Genomic DNA, 23,166 nt, shown 5'->3' on the forward strand with positions numbered 1-23,166 from the left:
CCTAATTTTTGTTTCTGAGAAAAATGAAATCAACATATGAGGACATTCGTTTTAGATTTTGATAGAACAGTGGCAGTATAATGTCATTGTAATTGGATATCAGGCCCTTGTAGAGTAAATTTAGGTATTTTGGTCTAGACAACCCAAATGTGATGTCCACATATGTGGATGCCAGGTCCTAGGAGGTTAAAGCAGAAAGTTTGAAATTCAAACTTGATAAATGACACTGAATTGACTGAATCTCCCACTAAACTCACTGGAGTTCTCCTTCTCTGTGAAAGCTGTTTAGATAGTTAAACTTTGTGCACACTGAATTACAAAAGTAATTATTCAAAAGTACTTACAAGGCAGTTTTTGAGACTTTGACCACTGGCAACATTCCCAGAAGAACTTTCTCTGATTTCCGATACTTTTTCAGATCAAACACATCAAGTTTCTTGTCTGACGTCAACAGCACAAACGTCAGAGCAGACCACTGACCAGCAGAGTAATCTTCAAAATTCTGTTTTCCTGATCGCAGTTGCTCTTTGATGTCTTTCACAAGAGAGTGATCATTAAGCTCATTCAAACAGTAAAAAAGATTGAGGTTTTTATCTGCATCACTGATGTCTTCGTTGATCTTCTTTTTGATGTACTCAGCTGTCTCCTTGTTGGTCTGCTTGTTAATTTTTTTGTTGTCTATCAGCAGCTCTTTCAGATCATTCTGATTGGTCTCCAGTGAGAGGCCGAGCAGGAAGCGGAGAAACAGATCCCAGTCTCCATGTTTACTATCTAAAGCTTTGTCCACTGCCTTCTTGTAGAAGTCAGATGCAGGCAAATCTGAAACCACTGAAGGAGGTGGGGTAAGCAGATTTTCACTTTTGTTATTAAAGATGTAAAACACATAGAAAGCTGCCATGAACTCCTGAATGCTCAAATGGACAAAGCAAAACAGTTTCTGTGGGTACAGTGAAGGACCTTCTCTCTTGATCTGAGTCAATATCCCAGAAAAAACTGCGGCTTTTGTGATGTCAGTACCACACTCTGTCAGGTTTTCTTCATCAAAGAGAAAGTTTCTTTTAACAAGCTCCTCAAAAGCTAGTTTGCCTAAAGATATAATGGTTTCCTTGTTTGTTTCATTCCAGCATGTATCTATCTCACAGCTTTCACCTGTCTTGTCTTCATTATACTTTCTGTTAGCCTGTCTGCACTCAATCAAAAGAAAGTATGTGTACATGTCAGTCAGAGTCTTGGGCATTTCATCATCTTGGTTTGTGGTCACATATTCCTCCAGGACCTTTGCAGTGATCCAACAGAAAACTGGTATGTGACACATGATATAAAGGCTCCTTGATTTCTTCACATGGGTGAGGATTTTTTCAGCCAGATCCACATTAAACCTCTTCCTGAAGTACTCTTCTTTTTGCTCATCATTGAATCCTCGCACCTCTGTGACCCGGTCAACTTTATCAGCAGGAATACGGTTCGACGCTGCAGGTCGGGAGGTGATCCAGATTTGAGCTTTAGGAAGCAGATTTCCTTGGATGAGGTTGGTCAGCAGAATATTGACTGATGTTGGCTCTCTCACATTGATGCACTTATTACTTTCACTGAAGTCAAGATCAAGGCGGCATTCATCAAAGCCATCCAGAACAACCAGAATGTTGTACTTGTTATAGTCAGATATTTCTGAGGTCTTCATAGCTGGAAAGAACTGATGAATAAGATCCTCAAAACTGAGTTGTTCCTCTCTTCTCAAATTAAGCTCTCGGAAAGGAAGTGGAAACATGTAATAAATGTTTTGAACCGGGTTACCATCAGCCCAGTCCAGCATGTACTTCATTGATGCGATAGTTTTTCCTATGCCTGCCACTCCAATTGTCATCACAGTTTTAATAGGTTTATTTCCTACAGAGGTGAAGATTTCATTATATTTAATTGCTGTTTCTTGTTTGAACTTTGCATCTTGAACCAGTCTGGTCTCTGGCTGCTCATTGTCTTCTCCACTGTGCCTCTTTATGATGTAGAGCTCTGTGTAGATCTCATTCAGGACAGCAGAGGTTTTTTGCCTGTCGATGCCCTCAGACACACGAGTAAACTGCTCCTTCAGTTGAGACTTGAGTTTGCGTTGGCTTCTAATATCAGGCTTCTCTGTAAGAAAACATTAGAAACAGAAATTACACAAGTATACACTGCGTACATTTATCTTCCTTTTAGCAATAACAAATTATTTATCATATAAATATTTACTGGCTGAAGCAAAAACTCGGGTGTGGGAGGAGTTCGGAGAGGCCATGGAAAAAGGCTTTTGGACTGCCTCGAAGAGATTCTGGCAAACCGTCAGGCGTCTCAGGAGGGGAAAGCGGTGCTCTACCTGCACTGTGTATAGTGCTGGCGGAGCGCTGTTGACGTCGACTGAGAAAATTGTCGGGCGGTGGAAGGAATACTTCGAGGACCTCCTTAATCCCACTGACACGTCTTCCGAGGAGGAAGCAGAGTCTGGGGATGAGGGGTATGACCCGCCAATTTCCGGGGGCGAGGTCACTGAGGCAGTTAAACAACTCCTTGGTGGCAGAGCCCCTGGTGTTGATGAGGTCCGCCCCGAGTTCCTGAAGGCGCTGGACGTTGTAGGGCTGTCTTGGTTGACACGTCTCTGCAATGTTGCGTGGAGATCAGGGGCAGTGCCTGTGGACTGGCAGACCGGGGTGGTGGTCCCCATCTTTAAGAAGGGGGACCGGAGGGTGTGTTCCAACTACAGGGGGATCACACTCCTCAGCCTCCCTGGGAAAGTCTATGCCAGGGTGCTGGAGAGGAGAGTTCGTCCGCTAGTCGAACCTCGGATACAGGAGGAACAATGCGGTTTTCGTCCTGGTCGCGGAACACTGGACCAGCTCTTTATCCTCTCCAGGATACTTGAGGGTGCATGGGAGTTTGCCCAACCAGTCTACATGTGTTTTGTGGACTTGGAGAAGGCATTCGACCGTGTCCCTCGGGGTGTCCTGTGGGAGGTGTTGCGGGAGTATGGGGTGTCTGGCCCATTGCTACGGGCCATTCGATCCCTATACAACCGTTGCAAGAGCTTGGTTCGCATTGCCGGCAATAAGTCGGACTCGTTCCCGGTGGGTGATGGGCTCCGCCAGGGCTGCCCTTTGTCTCCGGTTCTGTTCATAATTTTTATGGACAGGATTTCTAGGCGCAGCCAAGTGGCGGAGGGCTTTCGCTTTGGTGGCCTCAGAATCTCATCTCTGATTTTTGCAGATGATGTGGTTCTGTTGGCTTCATCGGGTGAGGGCCTCCAGCTCGCACTGGAACGGTTCGCAGCCGAGTGTGAAGCAGCGGGAATGAGGATCAGCACCTCCAAATCTGAGGCCATGGTTCTCAGCCGGAAAAGGGTGGAGTGCCCACTCCGGGTCGGGGATGAGTTCCTGCCCCAAGTGGAGGAGTTCAAGTATCTCGGGGTCTTGTTCGCGAGTGATGGGAGAAGGGAGCCGGAGATCGACAGACGGATTGGGGCTGCGGCTGCAGTAATGCGGACGCTGCACCGGTCAGTCGTGGTGAAGAGGGAGCTGAGTGTAAAAGCGAAGCTCTCAATTTACCGGTCGATCTACGTCCCTACCCTCACCTATGGCCACGAGCTGTGGGTAGTGACCGAAAGAACGAGATCGCGGATACAAGCGGCGGAAATGAGCTTCCTCCGAAGGGTGGCTGGCCTCTCCCTTAGAGATAGGGTGAGAAGTTCGGCCATCCGGGAGGGGCTCAGAGTAGAGCAGCTGCTGCTCCACATCGAAAGGAGCCAGCTGAGGTGGTTCGGGCATCTGACAAGGATGCCCCCTGGGCGCCTCCTGGGTGAGGTGTTCCAGGCATGTCCCACCGGGAGGAGGCCCCGGGGCAGACCCAGGACACGCTGGAGAGATTATATCTCTCGGCTGGCCTGGGAACGCCTTGGTATTCCCCCGGACAAGCTGGAGGAGGTGGCTGGGGAGAGGGAGGTCTGGACCTCTTTGCTTAGGCTGCTACCCCCGTGACCTGGCTTTTGATAAGCGGATGAAGATGGATGGATGGATGGATATAAATATTTACTATATTTGTCTTTTATGAAAGTTTTTTTTAAATATTTTGACTCTTTTTTGGTGTAATACACTAGCACAAGTACTACAAAAATGCTCAACTATATCTAATTGCAGTTGCTGCAATGATAATCTTACCTCGTATTTCTGTCACGCTGTCAACAATTTTTTCAACATTCAGCTGATCACCAGCTGAAGGTCGGGACGTTATCCACACTACAGCTGAAGGAAGCAGGTTCCCTTTGATGAGGTTGGTCAACAGCACATCCACTGAGGCCGGCTCACTGATATCAGACAAGGTGGTGTTGTTGTCAAAGTCAAGTGGAAGCTGAGATTTGTCAAGTCCATCCAAGATAATTAAAACTGGGAATTGTGAAAAGTTAGTAATCACAAATTCTTTGGTTTCTCTGAAGAAATTATTAAGAAGACCCACTAAGCTAAATTTCATATCTTTAATCTGATTAATCTCACTGAGTGGAAATATTCCTGGTTCATTTTTTTTTGCTTTACCAAAAAAAGCTTTTGTTCTGTCTGCAAACCAAGTAAAAAATGAAAGGTTTTTCTTTTCCACCCACTCTTTTATAAATTTCTGTACGTGGAAGGATTTTCCAATATCAGCCTCTCCAAGAGTCAGCACAGTTCTGATTTTTTTCCCATTCTTGTCTTTGAAGATGTCAGATGTTGCCTCCACTTTTACCACAGTCTGTTTCTTTTTCTGTTCATCAGTGCTCTCTGCAGTGCTGTCTTCTCTTATGATGTGTTCTGTGTTTTTTTGATTAGGATGATCGGTGTCTTCAATCAGAGTGATTTCTGTACAAAGTCTTTCACGCATAAGTGTCACCACCTTCATCCATCGCTTTGACGTCTCTAAAAAAAAAAGAAGATAAATGTACGGTGAACAACATCAATTATTAATTTATTTTTAATTGTGTTTAAATGTGGAAACCAGTGTGTTGTCTCTTACCTTGACATTTTGTAACTTTCTGGATATAATTAGATGGAATCTTATCGACTCCTGAGGGTCGAGAGATGATCCAGAGATTTGCAGAAGAAAGCAAAGTCCCTTTGATTAGGTTTGTTAGCAGCTCATCCATCGTGGCCTGTGCCTTCATGTCAGTCAGGTCCTTGTTGTTTATAAAATCCAGGGGAAGTGTACATTTTTCCAGGCCATCCAGAATAAAAAGTATTTTAAACTTGTCATAGGAGAGATCTCCTTGTTGTTTAATATCACTGAAGTAATTGTTCAGCAGTTCTTTCATACTGCGAACACTTCTTTCATTCAGCTCACTGAACTGGAAGAAAACTATAAAGTCTATGTTTTGGTTGGTCTTCTCTTTTGCCCAGTTGAACATGAACAACCTTGTATGAAATGTTTTCCCAACACCAGCCATTCCTGTTGTTAGCACTGTTCGCACGTTAAACATATCTTTGTAGTTGACTTTCACTAGATCTTTTTCATCCTTTAGTACACAGAGTTCTGTGTCGATCTCTTCCTCACTTTGTTGTTTATACTTGTTGCAAATAGTTATCTTCAGATTTGTTCTCAGTTTTTCTTTGACATCTTTCTCTATAGTGAAAATACAGTAAAACAATATAATATTCAGTGATTGCAACATTTTAATTAACAGTAATAACAGCAGTTATATAACTGTTGTAAATAACAGGGGGTGGGGGGTGGGGGGGGTGGGGGTCAAGACTTTTGGATGATATTATACCATAAAGGCCCTTGGTTCCATTTAATTTTAAAGTATTGTCTCCGTAACAATAATCTTACCTCGTATTTCTGTCACCCTGTCAACAAACTTTTCAACATTCAGCCAATTACCAGCTGAAGGTCGGGACGTTATCCACACTACAGCTGAAGGAAGCAGGTTCCCTTTGATGAGGTTGGTCAACAGCACGTCCACTGAGGCTGGTTCACTGATATCAGTCAATATGTTGTTGTTGTCAAAGTCGAGCAGGAGCTGAGATTGGTCAACTCCGTCCAAGACAAATAAAAATGGGAAGTGTGAAAATTCAGTGATTACAAAGTCTTTGGTTTCCTTAAAGAAATGGTTGAGAAAACCCACCAAGCTAATTTCTTTATCTTTCATCTGATTAAGTTCAGAGACTTCGAGTGGAAATATTCCTAGTTCATTTTCTTTGCCTTTACGAAACAAAGATTTTGCTGTTTTTGCAAACCTAGTGAAAAATGAAGGGTTTTTGTTTTCCGCCCACTCTTTTATAAATGTCTGTACGTGGAAGGATTTTCCAATACCAGCCTCTCCAAGAGTCAGCACAGTTCTGATTTTCTTCCCATTCTTATCTTTAAAGATGTCAGATGTTGCACCCACTTTCACCACAGTCTGTTTATTATTCCCTGGAGTGCTGTCCTCTCTCATGATGTGTTCGGTGTTGTTCTTGTTAGGATGATTGGTGTCTTCAATCAGTTTGTTTTCTGTAAGAAGTCTTCCGCGCAGATGTTTCACCAGCTCCTTCCATCGCGTTGAGGTCTCTGAAAAAATGGAACAAAATAAAAATAAAAATGTACCAAGAATTGTTGAACTAAAATGTAGAAATATGATTGTTGTAAATAAATACAATGACATGTCATTCTTTCTTAGTGTGATGCCTTCTCGCAGGAGAGAAAATAGCAGTAGTATATTGAATTAAATACAAATATTCTGCGTTCTAAAATATTCTTCTGTTAATAGCTCTGACTTAAGAAGGATTTCTGTGTTAATGATGTTGTAAGAGTCATCCTCACCGCTGAGATCATTCTTCACAGAAGCATTGCTGTTCTCAGTTGATGTAGTTGAGCTTCAAAGCAAAGAAGACATGTATAATTATTATTTTGTTTGTCAGCACAGCAAGATAAATAAACTGTGATATCATTATCTTCATTATGGTAAAAATGTATCACCGACATTTCACTTTGGCAATTTATCGTACTGTCTCAATTTCCTTTTATTCTTTTACAGTTATAACAGTAGGCTCACCCATACCTTTTCCTGCTTGTTCTCAACATTTAGATTCAGAAGGAACTTGCATTCCTGTTCAGCTTTATGGTAAACTTGAATGTCAAACATTTATAAATATCAAACCTTCTAGGTACTTCTGAAGCTTTTTGTAGGTTTCTGTCTAGTATCCCCTGTTCCTCAAACTAACATCAAAGATTCTCAGTTAAAGGAAACCTCAAAATTACATTTTAAAGTCATTAATTAAATGCTCTCTCATTATGATGAAAAAATAATAATAATTTTATAATTTAAAAACAAGACCTATCTAACTAATATAGAACATACATGTTATCATGTTTCCACTGACCATTACTACAATTTAAATGAATATCAAATATATACAAAATGTAATTGGTATCAAACTTTTTGTGCTAATATATTAATATAATTTATATGACATTGTGCAGAGGTCCAACGTTGACTATAGTGTGTGTCAGGCATGCCTGAGCTGGGCTTTGCTCAACACAACAGGAAACTGTTGTTGCCTAGAAGCCATAGAAAACAAGAGCTGAGCACAGTCAATGCCACTTCCTATGTTAAAGCTCCTTAATAGGAATGACTTCGGTTTCAGCTGTCTGCATCCACAGTGGAGTATAGTGAAGAATTTTCAGGTATCTACTGTATACTTTATCTGACTATTTATTTTTCTGAAACCTTTTTCGTTTAATCCCCACATCTTTACACAAATATCTGTGTCTCATTCCAAGTTCCTTTTCAAAACAGGCTTGGTAATTCAAGTTTAACACATTTGGGGGAAGATTTCTTTATTTATTTACTTAACGGTACGCCGGAATGGAGGGAACAATAACACATAAAAGACAACTGTATTGGTGTATTAATCAAAGCCTATTGAATACAAAGAGATGAAAAAACATATATATAATTTCGACTGCTGTACTCAAGGGTTAAAGTGGGCTGGTGCTGTCCAAAAAAGTGATTGCTGATATTTATGTGTTTTTTTTAAATGTTTGTATTGATGAGTTGACTGCAGTCAGCGGGGTTTAGCAATGGGTTACTGGTAGAGATTATTCTTATTTTTCACAAGTGCACAAATCGTACTCCAGAATAGATTATTTTTTTTGCTGGATTCTAAATTGATGTCTAAAGTTGTATGCTCAACTTATCATAACATCTTGATCTCGGATCACTCTCCAACCTCTTTAGTCCTGGACTTCTGTGGTACGAAACAACAGGGTAACTGGCGTTTTCACCAGTCACTCCTGTCTGAGACATCCTTTTGCCAATTTATGACAACTAAAATATCAGAATTCTTGGAAACTAATGATAAACAAGACGTTTCTGATGCGATTTTATGGGAAACATTTAAAGTGGTAATGCGAGGAGAAATTATTTCTTTTGAATCTTCGTCAAAAAAAGAACACCGGAAACGCCTAATTAACACAGTTAGAACAGGACCACAAGGCCTCCTCTTGTTCCTCTCTGTTTCAAGACATCATTAAAAGGAAGTTTGAGTATAACACAATTTTATCTAGTCAAGTAACAGATCAACTATTTAGGATCAGACAGAAGCATTTTGAGTTTGGAGATAAGCCCCATAACCTTCTTTCTCGGCAGCTGAGAGGTCTACGGGCCAGTAGGGCTATACACAAAATTAAATCAAGATCAGGCGTAATTTTAATTAGCCCTAAAGCTATTAATGAGCGATTTAGAGAATATTATGAAGAGCTCTATATGTTGAAATCTTGGGGCAATATTTCTGATTGGTTAGGGAAAATGAATGACGCTGCACGAGAAGCTTTAAACTCAGATATTACTATTGAAGAAGTTTCGAAAGCTATTAAGTCATTCTCCAATGGAAAGTCCCCAGGACCAGATGGGTTTGGCATTGAATTGTATAAAAAATACTCTGAAAAGGTGGCCCCGCTTTTATTGAGAATGTTTAAGTATTCTTTCCATACTCAAGCATTTCCCCGTACACTATATGAAGCTAATATTTCTTTGTTATTGAAAGAAGGAAAGGATGAAACAGAATGTTCCTCTTATCAACCTATTGCTTTGTTGAATTTGGATATGAAAATTTTCACTAAAAGTTTGGCAAATAGATTAAATGGACATGTTGGATCAATTATCCATCCGGATCAAACTGGGTTTTTCCCCCAGAGGTTTTCCTTCTTTAATGTTCGAAGATTGATGAATATTATGTATGATAGGCACTTGGGAGCTTCCAAGATCGCAGTACTGAGCTTAGATGCTGAAAAGGCGTTTGACCAGGTCGAGTGGGCCTATATGCTTCGGGTACTGGAGAAGTTTGGTTTAGGCGAACAGTTTATATCATGGGTTGATATGCTATATAGGCATCCCTCTTCTTCCATTTTTACTAACCAAGATAGATCAGCGTCTTTTTTTTACACCGCGGGACACGACAAGGCTGCCCTTTGAGCCCTTTGCTCTTCGTAATTTCTATTGAATCTCTTGCAGTAGCCATTAGGAATGAGCCCTCTATTGGGAATATCAAGCACTACATTTCTTTATATGCGGATGACGTTGTTTTGTTCTTGTCAAATCCTGAGCGATCTGTTCCTGTACTTTTAGATGTGGTAAGGTCGTTTGGGGAAATCTCAGGTTATACAATTAATTGGCAGAAGAGTGAGTTTGTGGCTTTAACTGCAAACTTGGATGTTGATTCTTTGAAATTTTTTATTATTTATTTATTTTACCAAGTGGATCATCATGGCCTTGCCATATTGGTCCATTTGATTGACCTTTATTATAATTATGTATTTATTTTATTTTCGGTTGCTACAAACGGGACAGCCATGACTGGGGGACAGGACAGGGAGAAAGAATGAAAGAAAGAGAGGGAGAGAAAGAAAAACAGAGGGGAGAAGAGACGGTGAGAAAGGGGGGGAAAAAGAGAGAAAAACAAACAAAACACCTGGATCACCTGTATGGAGAGAAAAAAAAACAGAAGAGAAAACAAACAAAAAAGATCAACATAATAAATACAGCACCATCACAATAAACTAGCTAGCAGTAGATAACAGTAGATAACAGTAGATACTAAATATTAAATGCTATTGTGCAGCACGCAAGATAGACAGCGCACAATGTGCTTTGAGGCAGCAGCCAAGAAAGGTGTAGTCCGCGTCTGTGAACACCCGTGTGTACACCTGTGTGCACACTTGTGTGGATCAGCATGCTTGTATTCCAAAGGTTTCTCCATGTAACGATCTGCTGGGGAGTGTGGGGAGCCATAGCCCCGTCCCCCAGGGTATGAAGCAGGTATGGAGGAGATCCAGGCCCCAGACATCCAGAGGCCCTAGAGTATGAGGACCCGAGGAGGACCACCAAAGGGGGGGAACCGTGCCACCCTCCTGGGAAGAGCTGAGTGGAGCCCCAAATGAGAGGTCACCCAGCAGCTACAGAGCAGAGGCCAGAGGGGGTTGCAGTGGCGTGCCTGCGGGCTCTGCCGGCAGCCAGCTGTGCCAGAGAGGACCGAGCTTCAGGCCCAGAGGCCAGAGGCCTGAGGGCACCCCACAACCTAATTAAAAACAACAGGTAAACACAGTGCAGTTCAAAGATAATCTTAAAATACTACTTTGTAAGAAAAATAGGTGGCAGTATTTCCTCCCACAGAGAAATGACATTTCCTTTCAACATCTGAAACATCTGAGTGTTCAATAAGAGTCAGTGGCAAAACTGTAACCCCCTCATGTGTCCATTTAGATGGGACACATGTAGGTGAGAGTTTGCACAGTTTAGGGTTTTGGAATGAATGTAACTGTGAACAGATAAGATTATTTGTCTTTTGTCTGCATTTAATTGAAGGACTTTCAGTCCTGCTGGAGTTATGTGTACAGAAGTGTTAGCAAAAAACCCCCAAAACAACAACAACTTAGAAACAGGGTGAAAATACAGGACGAGCATGGTGGAATATTAGCAGGCTCAACTTTATTTGTTTTGATTCTTCCTTCTTTATCCTCCTCCATTTCCCTTTCTGCCCTCTGTAATAACTGCAGCTATGAGCTTCAGCTGTTGATGGTTATTGGAGATTAGATAAGAGACGGTGCTTGGCTGGCGATCTGTGTGTCTACTCTCAGTATTTGACTTTAGCTGATAAGAAAAAGAAAGGAAATTGACAGGAAGGATTGGGACTGCTTGGGATGTATATGTCTAAGAGTGGATAATGATAGCCTGTAGGAAATGCTGGACAAATTACCTAATAACAAATAAGGAGAAGATTAGGATGAGCTAGAAACCGACTGACAATCACAGGAAAGGCAATGAGAGAGAAAAGGAGAGAAAACCACAGGAACATGTCAGCTGCTGAAAGTAAAGAGGTCAATCAAAGCTTATACAGAGTCAGAAAATTACATTTAATGTTCATCATTTGTTTTACATTTCAGGGCTACTCCAGACAAGGAATGCATCATTAATATAGTGTAAATGGTGCTGACTTTTGGGTGTCTTTTCAGTTACTCGTGAAAGCTGAAAGCTCAGATAGATTATGCAAAAGTGACCTTAACTAAACATCCTTTTATTTATTTATATGAATTAATATTATAACATTGGAGTTTGGGGATCGAATCAGTAAAATGATAAAAATACTCCAACTTCTTGAGCTTCACCTCAGTGGTACTACATTATTGTTGAAGTAATTATTATGGTAAACTCTATTAAGTACTTTAATCTGCAAAGCAAATTAAGTAATTAATTATTTTAGTGTAGTGCTATAATGTGATAAAAATTGGAAATACTAAAAAAAACACTAAATTGAAAAAATATGTTATTGTGAATTGAACCTGGATTGATTCTAATTTTGAACATCCACTTCATATACATAATATACATATATAAGGATATATAATTGTTCTGTCTGTCCACATATATTATATGGTGATATATATGTCAACAGTTATTGCCTGCCTCATGTTTATATTCAGTTCATCCATCAAACTGGACAACATCATAAAAAACAAAACAACAACAGCAGCTGCCGGAAATAAGATATGAAAATGATTAGGTGTGAAGTTCTCAACAACAAAATGAAAAACATTCAAGCAGCTCATTATTCTTTTTCCAAACCTTTGCTGTGTGTTCATTTTCTCTGTAACAGGGCAAAGGCTGGAAGAAAATGTCATGAATAAATGTAGAGAAAACAAAGAGTAAAGGTGAGTAGGAGGGGAGGTTCGGGGATGCAACACAGTAAGGTGAAGGAAGAAGCGAGTGCTCACACATCTTACAGATGTGATCGCTCAGAGGGAGGACTAGGCTGTGTTTTGCAGTTGCAAGTGTCAAAGATCAGGCCTTTGGGGTAATGATGCAAACCATGTCCTCATGAATCATTATAACAGCTTAGAACTAAGAGTATGTCTCTATTGTATTCCCATAAGTGCTTATTAGTGTGTTTTTTGGTGACTGTGTGTGTCGTGAGTTTGAACCCACGTTCTCACTGGTAGATGAAACGCTCTTTCCTTTGGAGTTCAGAGGTTAAATTCTTCCACTGGAGAAATTTAGACACCCAACATCTCTGTGAGGCACCTGGGAACACCCGCTGCACTATAGACACACACACACACACACACACACACACACACACACTCTTCACTTTACTGGATTTTCATCCGTTTCTACAGCCTAATCAAGCTCTTATTTTATGTTCACACTCACACACACACACACACACACACACACACACACACACTTCTTGGACAAGTATCCACAAGTGTCCATTCAGAACTGCTCCATATCACACATTATGGGACTACAGGGTCCAGTGATCCACTAATCGCTATGCGTTTTGCAAGAATAACTGTCAGGAGACACTGGCTCAATCATTAAGGAATGCTGTTCCACAGATATGATCAGAAAAAGGGAGAAGCTTAAAGTTCTGATAGAAAATCGGGGAAGCAGAAATTGCCAAATATGACACAATAAATTATTCAAAAGGTTATCACAAAATAATCTGTTCACACACAGATACAGATACAACTAGTGCTAAACCCCCCTCATGAAGTACTGATTCAACTGTTTTACTCAACTGAAATGTATTCAAAGCAAGAAAGCAAAAAGGAGCTCTTTCTACCAGCTATGTTTGTGAAAAGCTGAGTCTTCTGCTACATTAATGAAATAATAAAATAATATTAGTAATTCTAAGTTTTAATGCTTAAACCTTATGGTCCGAAGAATACAGTCAGTGTAGTTAATTTTAGTTCTGACTTATTTCTGATTCTTTTTTTTTTTGTTAAATACTTCATTATAATCCAGTCACCTTATGGTCCGAAGAATACAGTCAGTGTAGTTAATTTTAGTTCACTGTCAGTGACCATTCAACAAACAGGTTGAAACGCACCGCACGACGCGCGCCCGCGCTCACACACACACACACACACACACACACACACACACACACACACACACACACACACACACACACACAGTCAATAGTTCACCTAAGAGATTAGAGCAGCCTGCCTATCGCTCCAGCTGCCAGGTCATCTTTCAGTGCTGGAGATGGGATGAGAAAGGTGATGAGTATGGAGAGTTTTTGTAGCTGGTGATGAAAGAGGGACAAGAAGGGGATTATTAACAAGTGGAAAAAAGCAAACAAAGATGGCTGGTAAGAGAGAAAGTAGAGAGGCTTGAGAGAACTCATCATAGGCTTGAATGTCATGGTACTTTGGGACTTTTAATGATTTATTTTATCTGAATCAGTTTTATCATTTGATTGTACCGAATACATCTTTAATGACTTAACCAAGCAAGAATTGGGAGCACAAGTTTGAATTTATCTTGGATTTTCTGCAGACCTTTAATCTCAAATCTGTACATACAACCCCATTATTATTTGGTTAAATGTTCCTTAGCAAGTTGCATCTTGACCAGATACTTCTGGTAGCAATTATTTAGCTTCAAGCATAATTTTGTCTGGATTTTTGATCACTCTTCTTGGGAGAAATGGTAAAGTTCTTTTAAATTGGTTGTTTCCCTGTAACAGACACGACTTTAAAGTGTAGTCCACAAATTTTAAATAGATTTGAACTTCAGATGTGGGAAGGCCATTCTGAAAGCTAGTCAACCAAACCCTGGAGGCCTACCTACACAAAAAAATTTCTCAGACATTTATGACCAAGCTACACAGAAGACAATAAAGATCACAATAAAATGAATATTTGGTATGGTACACCACATTTTTTGATGAGGCATATCTAAATTACAGAATTTGTCTGCTGCTGTGGTGGAATAAGATTTAAACGTGACAATAATAGCAGTGTTAGGATTAATCAAAAACCAGGAAGCACTGGCACTAAGCAGGAACTCGCCTATCGAGAAATCACGCGTTTCCCTTTTCAGTGCCGCCGGTTCCAGGGGGAAGCAGGGTGATGTGGTGACAGCTGGAAAACTGTCTGGTCAAAAGATGAGACATCAGAGCATAAACTCAACTCTGTTAATGATAATAAAAGCTTTTCAGAAGCACGCTGAGTGTTGCGAGTGGTGACTTGGATTTAGAATTAAAACACTATAATATCGAGGCATTTACTTCCTGTAAATCATCAACGAAAGCTCTGCAGTGTAATCAACTGTCATTACACTACATTATTGTCCAGTGTAAAACTTTATGATTTTTGTTTCTTATTAACTATATTGCATTCCAGTTATACATGGCACCAATGAGAGTCACATGGGAAAGAAGCAGACATGGGTGGAGTGGGTATGGACGATAGAAGTAACATTATTACTTAAATAGAAACCACCATTTAATTTATTAATACTTCTCAGCCACATTAAGTTTTTCTCACAATATGCTTAAATGATAAGAATGTTTTAAGCATTCATTAACTTTTTATCATTAAATACTTTGTATTTCACTTCCATAAAAAATAAAGTTCTTTTTTTATGGCTGACAGGCACAAATTAGGGAACAATGTGCAGAGATGGGAAGACAGACAAAACAGTGGGGATGGGTGAGTCAGAGTTTAAGGGTGATGAGTTTTCATTGAGCTACACGGGTAATGAAAAGACATGGAGGAGAACAGTGAACAGGTGCTGACCATGTGTACAAGGTAATAAAGGCAGTAGACTCACACACACTGACTAAGCCTCCCCCATACACAGGAGGTTTTACTAAGCACATGACAGGTTTGTAGGGTCATGTCTGTCATTTCATGTGCTTGCATTGTGTGTAGGAGTGTCAGTGCATGGCAGAGTGAGACTGAAAGATTGAAGCTCGTTAATTGTTTACCTTCCACGCCTTTTGCTTTTATTTTAAAATATATATACACAAGGTTTCAAAATACCTGACATGCATGCACACGTGTTCACACACATGTTCACACACGAGCGCCATCAGATATAGAAATGCCCACATATGAGTTTTGGAGTCATATGGATCTTTAATTTTGAATGAGTGATGTTAAATAACCCAATAGAGAAACACACTAAGTGCACAATCCATTTACTGACTAACCTGTATGCACCACTATAGTTTAGTAGCGTTATCTCCAAAACACATATCTTATCATTATAAATGCCTTAATCTTTAACTAGATACTGTTCCAGCCTTTAAGCAGACTTTGCTGCATGAGGACTCATAAGAACGACAGAAAGCAGCGCTGTAAACAGAAATCAGGGTAGCACTTTCTATTATAGCTGCTAATAATATGGTACTTGGGGTAATTAAGTGGAAAAGGAAGAGTAATAATTTGGGATTAGAAAATTAATTACCAAAAGTAATAATCAATAATAAGAACAACTTATTTAATACAGAAATCTGTATGTGTTTTATGTTACTTTTCAACTTTGCTTTTATTCCAAAACACAGTGTCTAAAAAAACCAACGCTGGATTCAGTAATATGAGTTTGAGTATTATCTTTGTGAAAACGCTGTGGATCACAGTCTTTATGAGGATTGCATGCTGACCCAATATTCAAATTTAAATAGACACAATGATTTTTTTTTCTTTTGGTGCCATTATATTGTGTCTTATTCTTGGAAAATTGTATGACAAAAATACTCTTTTAGTATAAAGAGCTCAATATGCTTAAAATCATAACAATATATCTGAAATGTAAATAGCAGTTGGCACAGAAAATAGAAGAATATAAGACTAAGAGAATGGTACTAGACTAGAGGCTCTGAGGTTGTACCTGGACACAGGAGTCAGTGCTGGTGTTGATATCTATTCAACAGCTACGGATGAAAACTACAAATGTCAGTGGCATTGAGGAACAATCAGGCTTGGGCACTACTGGAGTCTGTATGTAATATAATGTAATGGAAATCCTTCCATGATAATATGTTATTAAGATATTTCTGCTTACGTTAGCCATCCTTAATTTACTTAGAACATGACATTTTGGACACATCTTAATGATAATAGTCTTTATTTTGTGGCAGTTGGAATGTCAAGGTCACTACAGTTGTTTCTGTTATAAATTAACCAGGAAGTGTTGTAATGGACTTTGATCAGTTTCTTAATTCGTCTAAGTCACATGCACTGAAGACATTCTGGTTTTTCGTTTTGTCATAAGACCATTTTTTAAGTCAGGTTAAAACCAGACTTAATTCAGTTTGTTTAGAAAGAAGACTGTTCCAAAGGGATACTATGGATCAAGACCGCTTTCAAGCCAAGTGTGACTGAAAGAGTGGCAGCTTTTGTGTTCATATAAACTTGTGCATGGATTTGGAAATAATTTAATTTAAAGTAGCTCCACAATTAGATAAAAACGAATGCAGGACCACCGGAAAGCAGAAAACTGTGTTTTAAACAAACATGTCTGAGGAACAACATATGTCCACATCACTACCAAGTGAGTTACAATTTTTGATCTCACTGTTACTATGCCGACTAAACAATTAAACATTTCGCTAAATATTAATGTACTTGATGTTTTAAACTTGAATGTGAAAACTAATGTGCAGATGCTGATGCAGTGTGTATTTTTATGTCACTCTGTTGCTGTAATTTTATTTCTCTGTTGTAACAGATCTGCTAATCATAGGTTTGAAACTGGTAAAGCTCTGAAAATTGAGTTTTAAATTTTTCAGCAAGTTATGATTTTTCTTGTGAAACAAACATTAAAATCCTTATGTAGCTTTGTAAAACGTGTCATTTGAGACTCAAAGATCATGTCCAAGGGAAACCTGAGAAGGTTCCTGGTTTGAACTTTCTGGTTTCCTGGGTTTTCCTTTCGAATTTCTATGTTTTATTGTGGCTTTGTGGGTTTTCTCTAGGTACTCCTGTTTTTTTCCACAGTCCAATGGCAAGCTTCTTAGGTTAGATTGTGATTCAGAATTGGCCATGCCTATGTATGTGAATGTATGGTTGTCTTTCTGCCATATCCGCCAACAGACCACTCTGACCCAGCTTCTTCTTCTACGAGCTGCCTAAACTCTTCTTTCCTTACACCCAATAGCATTTGCACATTAAAAAGGTTTGCAGTGAGCTAAAGCTTTCCTTAAAGCCTAATATGGAGCTTGGTGTTACACCCCATTTCCCTCTCTTCACACACTATTTACAGAATCTGTAACTTACCTCAGATGATGCTGAAGCCTGGTCATAACATCCAATTATGTTGCTTATCGAGAAGATTGTCATTCAGTTTTGACTATTTTTCTGCTATAGGAGTATCTGGACATGAAACACATTGAAGGTAGAGTGGATACTACATCAGTTATCAGTCACTTCTTGAAATGAACAGTGATGGGACAGAGACAGCTGGTTAGCACGCTGTGTTCAGTATCTTTTTCAGCAAAACACTTAAAAATATTTCTGTCACTTAACATCAAATAGTTAATGCTGGGCATCCTGTTCTGTTGTAAATTGAAATTGCTTTTTGAATAGGTAAACAAAAGCCTCTTTAAGCTTTGTCTAATTAAGACATTTTCTGATCCTTATTGAAGTCCACATGAGCACCAAAGACCTGTTTCCACGAGAAGTGACATGTCCAAAGGGAAACCCCCAGACTTCAGTGATAATGAACCAAGGTAAGATACTCTGGAAATAAATTTCTATTAGACAAGTAAGAAAATATTATAAATCCCTCTGTCATTAGTAAATCTGATAAATAACTAAGTACAGCATTGCAGTAATCTTAGTCAACAATATATCACTCTTCATTCATATTTTTAGAATATTTTGGAATGTAACTTTTTGATAACCATGTACCAAGAAGTCGAGATTCATGAGGTATTTAACACTATCAATGTTAAAGTGACATTAAGAGTTTTAATATGAACTTTGGAATCTGTTACATTAATGCAGAAGTGACAATGTATTTAGTAGAGCAAAGTTCTTGTAGCATTTGCTGTAAATACATAAAAACCCGAAATACAGCATTAAAGCAGAGTCTTTATCACTAGTATATGGTTGTCAGCTAAATGATGACAATGTGTAGAACATTATTTATTTTTGGTAGGTCATATAATATTACTGTTAACACAAAGCAGGTGTACCTTAAATGTGGTGTGTGGATCTTTGCTGCTAAACATGTGTCTGTGGAAGCACAGATACAGCAGACTCTCTGTGTAGTCGGCAGGAGTTACCCAACTTGCTGTCCAGTGAAAAGACAGTGGAGAACATGAAACAAGGTTTCAGAGCTATTGCTAAAGCTTTCTTTAAAGCCTAATATGGAGCCTTGGTGTTACGCCCATTTCCCTCTCTTCACACACTATTTACAGAATCTGTAACTTACCTCAGATGATGCTGAAGCCTGGTCATAACATCCAATTATGTTGCTTATCGAGAAGATTGTCATTCAGTTTTGACTATTTTTCTGCTATAGGAGTATCTGGACATGAAACACATTGAAGGTAGAGTGGATACTACATCAGTTATCAGTCACTTCTTGAAATGAACAGTGATGGGACAGAGACAGCTGGTTAGCACGCTGTGTTCAGTATCTTTTTCAGCAAAACACTTAAAAATATTTCTGTCACTTAACATCAAATAGTTAATGCTGGGCATCCTGTTCTGTTGTAAATTGAAATTGCTTTTTGAATAGGTAAACAAAAGCCTCTTTAAGCTTTGTCTAATTAAGACATTTTCTGATCCTTATTGAAGTCCACATGAGCACCAAAGACCTGTTTCCACGAGAAGTGACATGTCCAAAGGGAAACCCCCAGACTTCAGTGATAATGAACCAAGGTAAGATACTCTGGAAATAAATTTCTATTAGACAAGTAAGAAAACATTATAAATCCCTCTGTCATTAGTAAATCTGATAAATAACTAAGTACAGCATTGCAGTAATCTTAGTCAACAATATATTGCTGGTCATGCATAGCTTTGTACGTAAATAACTGAAATACAGCACTGAAGGAGAGACTTCATCACCACTATGTGGTTGTCAGTTAAATGACGAAGTTGTTTAGAACAGTTTTGATTTTTGGCAGATCATATAATGTTATCAACAGCACAAAGCAGGTGTACCTTAAATGTGGTGTGTGGATCTTTGCTGCTAAGCCATGTGTCTGTGGAAGCACAGATACAGCAGACTCTCTGTGTAGTCGGCAGGAGTTACCCAACTTGCTGTCCAGTGAAAAGACAGTGGAGAACATGAAACAAGGTTTCAGAGCTATTGCTAAAGCTTTCTTTAAAGCCTAATATGGAGCCTTGGTGTTACGCCCCATTTCCCTCTCTTCACACACTATTTACAGAATCTGTAACTTACCTCAGATGATGCTGAAGCCTGGTCATAACATCCAATTATGTTGCTTATCGAGAAGATTGTCATTCAGTTTTGACTATTTTTCTGCTATAGGAGTATCTGGACATGAAACACATTGAAGGTAGAGTGGATACTACATCAGTTATCAGTCACTTCTTGAAATGAACAGTGATGGGACAGAGACAGCTGGTTAGCACGCTGTGTTCAGTATCTTTTTCAGCAAAACACTTAAAAATATTTCTGTCACTTAACATCAAATAGTTAATGCTGGGCATCCTGTTCTGTTGTAAATTGAAATTGCTTTTTGAATAGGTAAACAAAAGCCTCTTTAAGCTTTGTCTAATTAAGACATTTTCTGATCCTTATTGAAGTCCACATGAGCACCAAAGACCTGTTTCCACGAGAAGTGACATGTCCAAAGGGAAACCCCCAGACTTCAGTGATAATGAACCAAGGTAAAATACTCTGGAAATAAATTTCTATTAGACAAGAAGACATTATAAATCCCTCTGTCATTAGTAAATCTGATAAATAACTAAGTACAGCATTGCAGTAATCTTAGTCAACAATATATCACTCTTCATTCATATTTTTAGAATATTTTGGATTGTAACTTTTTGATAACCATGTACCAAGAAGTCGAGATTCATGAGGTATTTAACACTATCAATGTTAAAGTGACAATAGAAATTTCAGACCTACCATTTATCAGCTCAAACATCAAACGACATGAATGCTTTAAAAGCATCAACATCAGCTCTTCTCTGACAGCATGGTGGGAGTTTCTAAAATTGAGTCTTCATTAATCCCATGCAAACGTACACCTATCTGGAACAACCCTGACATATTACAAAACAATAATATGATAAACTTTTCAGATTGGAGTTGCAAAGGAATTAAATACTTGGAACATATATTGGAAGGAACAGAACTTTATTTCGTTTGACAGACTAGTTACACAATATGGGATCAACAAGAAACGATTTTTGGAATATCAACAAATTAAATCCATAGTAAAAAAGAAATTTAATCCCAGTGAAGCTGAATTACAAACACCACCAAGTGTGGTACAATTTTTTAGTCTAAAACCCCCCAAATTATTGTCTAAAATATACAGAACACTTTCTAAAATAGATGAATCAATATCCCTTCCTATTGCAAAATGGGAAGCAGATTTATCGATCAGCTTAGACCCAAACCTTTGGTCTCAGATATGCTTAAAAACCTTTCAATGGATCAGAAATCCCAGTTTGCAATTAATACAATACAAAATATTACACAGAGTGCACTATACTGGTCATAGGATGTTCAAGATGGGCTATACGCCTTCCAACAACTGCTCACACTGCACAGCAAATACACCGGACAATTACATCCACGCTCTTTGGTTCTGTCCACCAGTTCAGAAATTTTGGCGTGAGATATGTGAAGACTTATCAAAGTGTCTGAAATGTAACATTCCAGCCTCCCCTTTAGTATGCTTGCTGGGCAACTTGGATGAGGTCACTGCAGAAATAAACACAGCCCACGTTGTTTTTACGGCCCTATGCATTGCCAAGAAAATGGTCCTCATTAACTGGAAAAATAAAAATAATCTTAATTCTAACCAATATAGAAAACCATCTAATAGATCACATTAGTCTTGATACAACCTCTGCCATCACATTTGATCAATCCCTTTGGGCTCCTTTGATCGGCTTCATCACCTAGTGGGGGTGGGGGGTCATGGTTTGGTCCTGCCTTCGCTATTGTGGTTGATATGGGGGTAGGGACGGCCTTAGGGCGTCTGGGGAGTCCCTAGGGACGTTTCCCTGGAGGGCCTAACCTGGGGGATGTGGCCATGACCTGGTTAGGGGCTCTGGTGGCTCTTAGATGGTGTTTTCCTTGTGGCTGCGTACAGCGGAGATGGGGGAGGGTCTGTGCTGGCGGACGTTGGTTACTGGCCTGGTAGCCTGGCTGCCCCTGGGAGGGTCCGGGACGGGCGTGGAGGCTTGGGGGTCTGGGGGTGCTCCGCCCCCCGGTCTGGGGTGCTGGCCGGGCCTTGGGGGCTTGGGTCCTGGCTGTTGTGTCGCCGGAGCAGTGGGCGGGTGGGTGCAGGGGGGCTCAGCCCCAGTGCAGGGGACCTCTGGTGCATCGGCCCAACTAGGGGGCTCTCTAACTGGTGGGGAGGTTGTTATATCTTTGCAGGTGGTCTCCTCTCTACAGGAGCTCACTCTGCAGGTGGGGGAGAGATATAGGAGAGGTAGAGAATGAACTCAACCTGGGTGTCTATTGTCTTGTGTAGTTTGGGAGATGATTGGATGATGGGGTGGGTGCAGTTTTCTCTGGGGTGGAGTCGGGTGGGCTGCCCCGGACTCTGTGGGGCTGGGCGGTGCTGCTGCTGTGGGCCCCGGTCCGGATGGGCCTGGGCCCCCTTGCCCTGGTGGGTTCCAGAGTGTGGGGGTGCCTACTGGGGTCAGCGGGGGAGCTTCCCTCCCCATCCTCAGCTGCCTCCCTATTCCCGCTCTACCACACCCACCCACACACGCAGGGCTTGGGGTGCAGGTATGTCACCAGGGTGCAGGGGAGGCACTCCCCCTCTGTCCCCTTCTGGCCGCCTGTGCCTCAATTTTATTCTGCAACCTAGACATCCACATTACTCACACTCTCACATAACACATACATATAGGGCCTTGGGGGTGGGCACGTTTTACAGCATCCAGAGGATGGTCGGTGTACTCCAACCCACCTCTGGCGCTGGTGCCCTACCCTCAATTTTAAATGCATATAGACACTAAGGGTTTTCGGGAGGAGCCGTGCTGCTCTCTGAGAGGAAGCAGTACCATGCTCTCCTGTGTTTTAAATGCACTTTAGAACAGCACACAGCAACACTACATATGAGCGGGCGTAGGGAGGTTTGGGGTCTTCACTCACCCCGGTTCTGTTAGCCGTCAGGGCTGGGGGGCTGGGAGGAGGTGCTGGCCGTCAGACTGGGGTCTGGGATGCGGGGCCTCCCTGCTACTGCAGATAAGGAGGTGGTCCGCTTGCCTCCACCCCAGAGAGAAGGGTTACATCTCCTGGGTCTAGGTGCGGCTTGCCCCTCTGAGGGCGGGGGTACCTGGACCTGGGATATAGAGTATGTTTGGGGAGTGTGACTGTCTGTGCAGTGTCTATTTGTGTCTGTCTACACGTTGGGTGAGTGCCGAGTATTTGGTTGTGCATATGGGGTGGGAATGCACGTTTGTGTCCGCGTGCGCCTGTTCGTCTGTGTCTATATGTCAGGTTGGGTCTTAGACTCAACCTCTCTGGGTACATCTCAGGCCCTCTAAAGTACGGAGGCCTATCTCCCCTCACCACACTCCCTGCCGGTGGCTGATGCCCTCAGACGTTGGTGTGTTGGTGGTCCTTGTCGTCTGGGGCTGGGCGCTCATGTATGTACCGGCTCACTCCTGGTGGCCGATTGGCGGGGCCTGGCGCCTGTGGCCCGGCTGGGCCCCTTCCGGGGGGTGGGA

At 40.8% G+C, this 23,166-nt stretch overlaps 1 protein-coding gene across 1 annotated transcript in view; it reads right to left on the reverse strand.

Annotated features, from left to right (window-relative positions):
• Window positions 1-118: 118 nt before the first annotated feature.
• LOC106633537 (NLR family CARD domain-containing protein 3) overlaps window positions 119-23,166 on the reverse strand; it is a 26,602-nt gene continuing 3,554 nt past the window's right edge. Inside the window, exons 3-5 of the mRNA XM_042221056.1 lie at window positions 6,793-6,845; window positions 5,821-6,540; window positions 119-2,130 (exon numbers count right to left, since the gene is read on the reverse strand). Of these exons, the coding sequence (XP_042076990.1) occupies window positions 341-2,130; window positions 5,821-6,540; window positions 6,793-6,845 (2,563 nt within the window). The 3' untranslated portion in view covers window positions 119-340. The remainder of the gene's footprint in view (window positions 2,131-5,820; window positions 6,541-6,792; window positions 6,846-23,166) is intronic.

The sequence above is a fragment of the Haplochromis burtoni genome, unplaced genomic scaffold, assembly GCF_018398535.1.
Source record: "Haplochromis burtoni strain Fernald_Lab_line unplaced genomic scaffold, NCSU_Asbu1 Contig_60, whole genome shotgun sequence".
Classification (NCBI taxonomy): Eukaryota; Metazoa; Chordata; class Actinopteri; order Cichliformes; family Cichlidae; genus Haplochromis; species Haplochromis burtoni.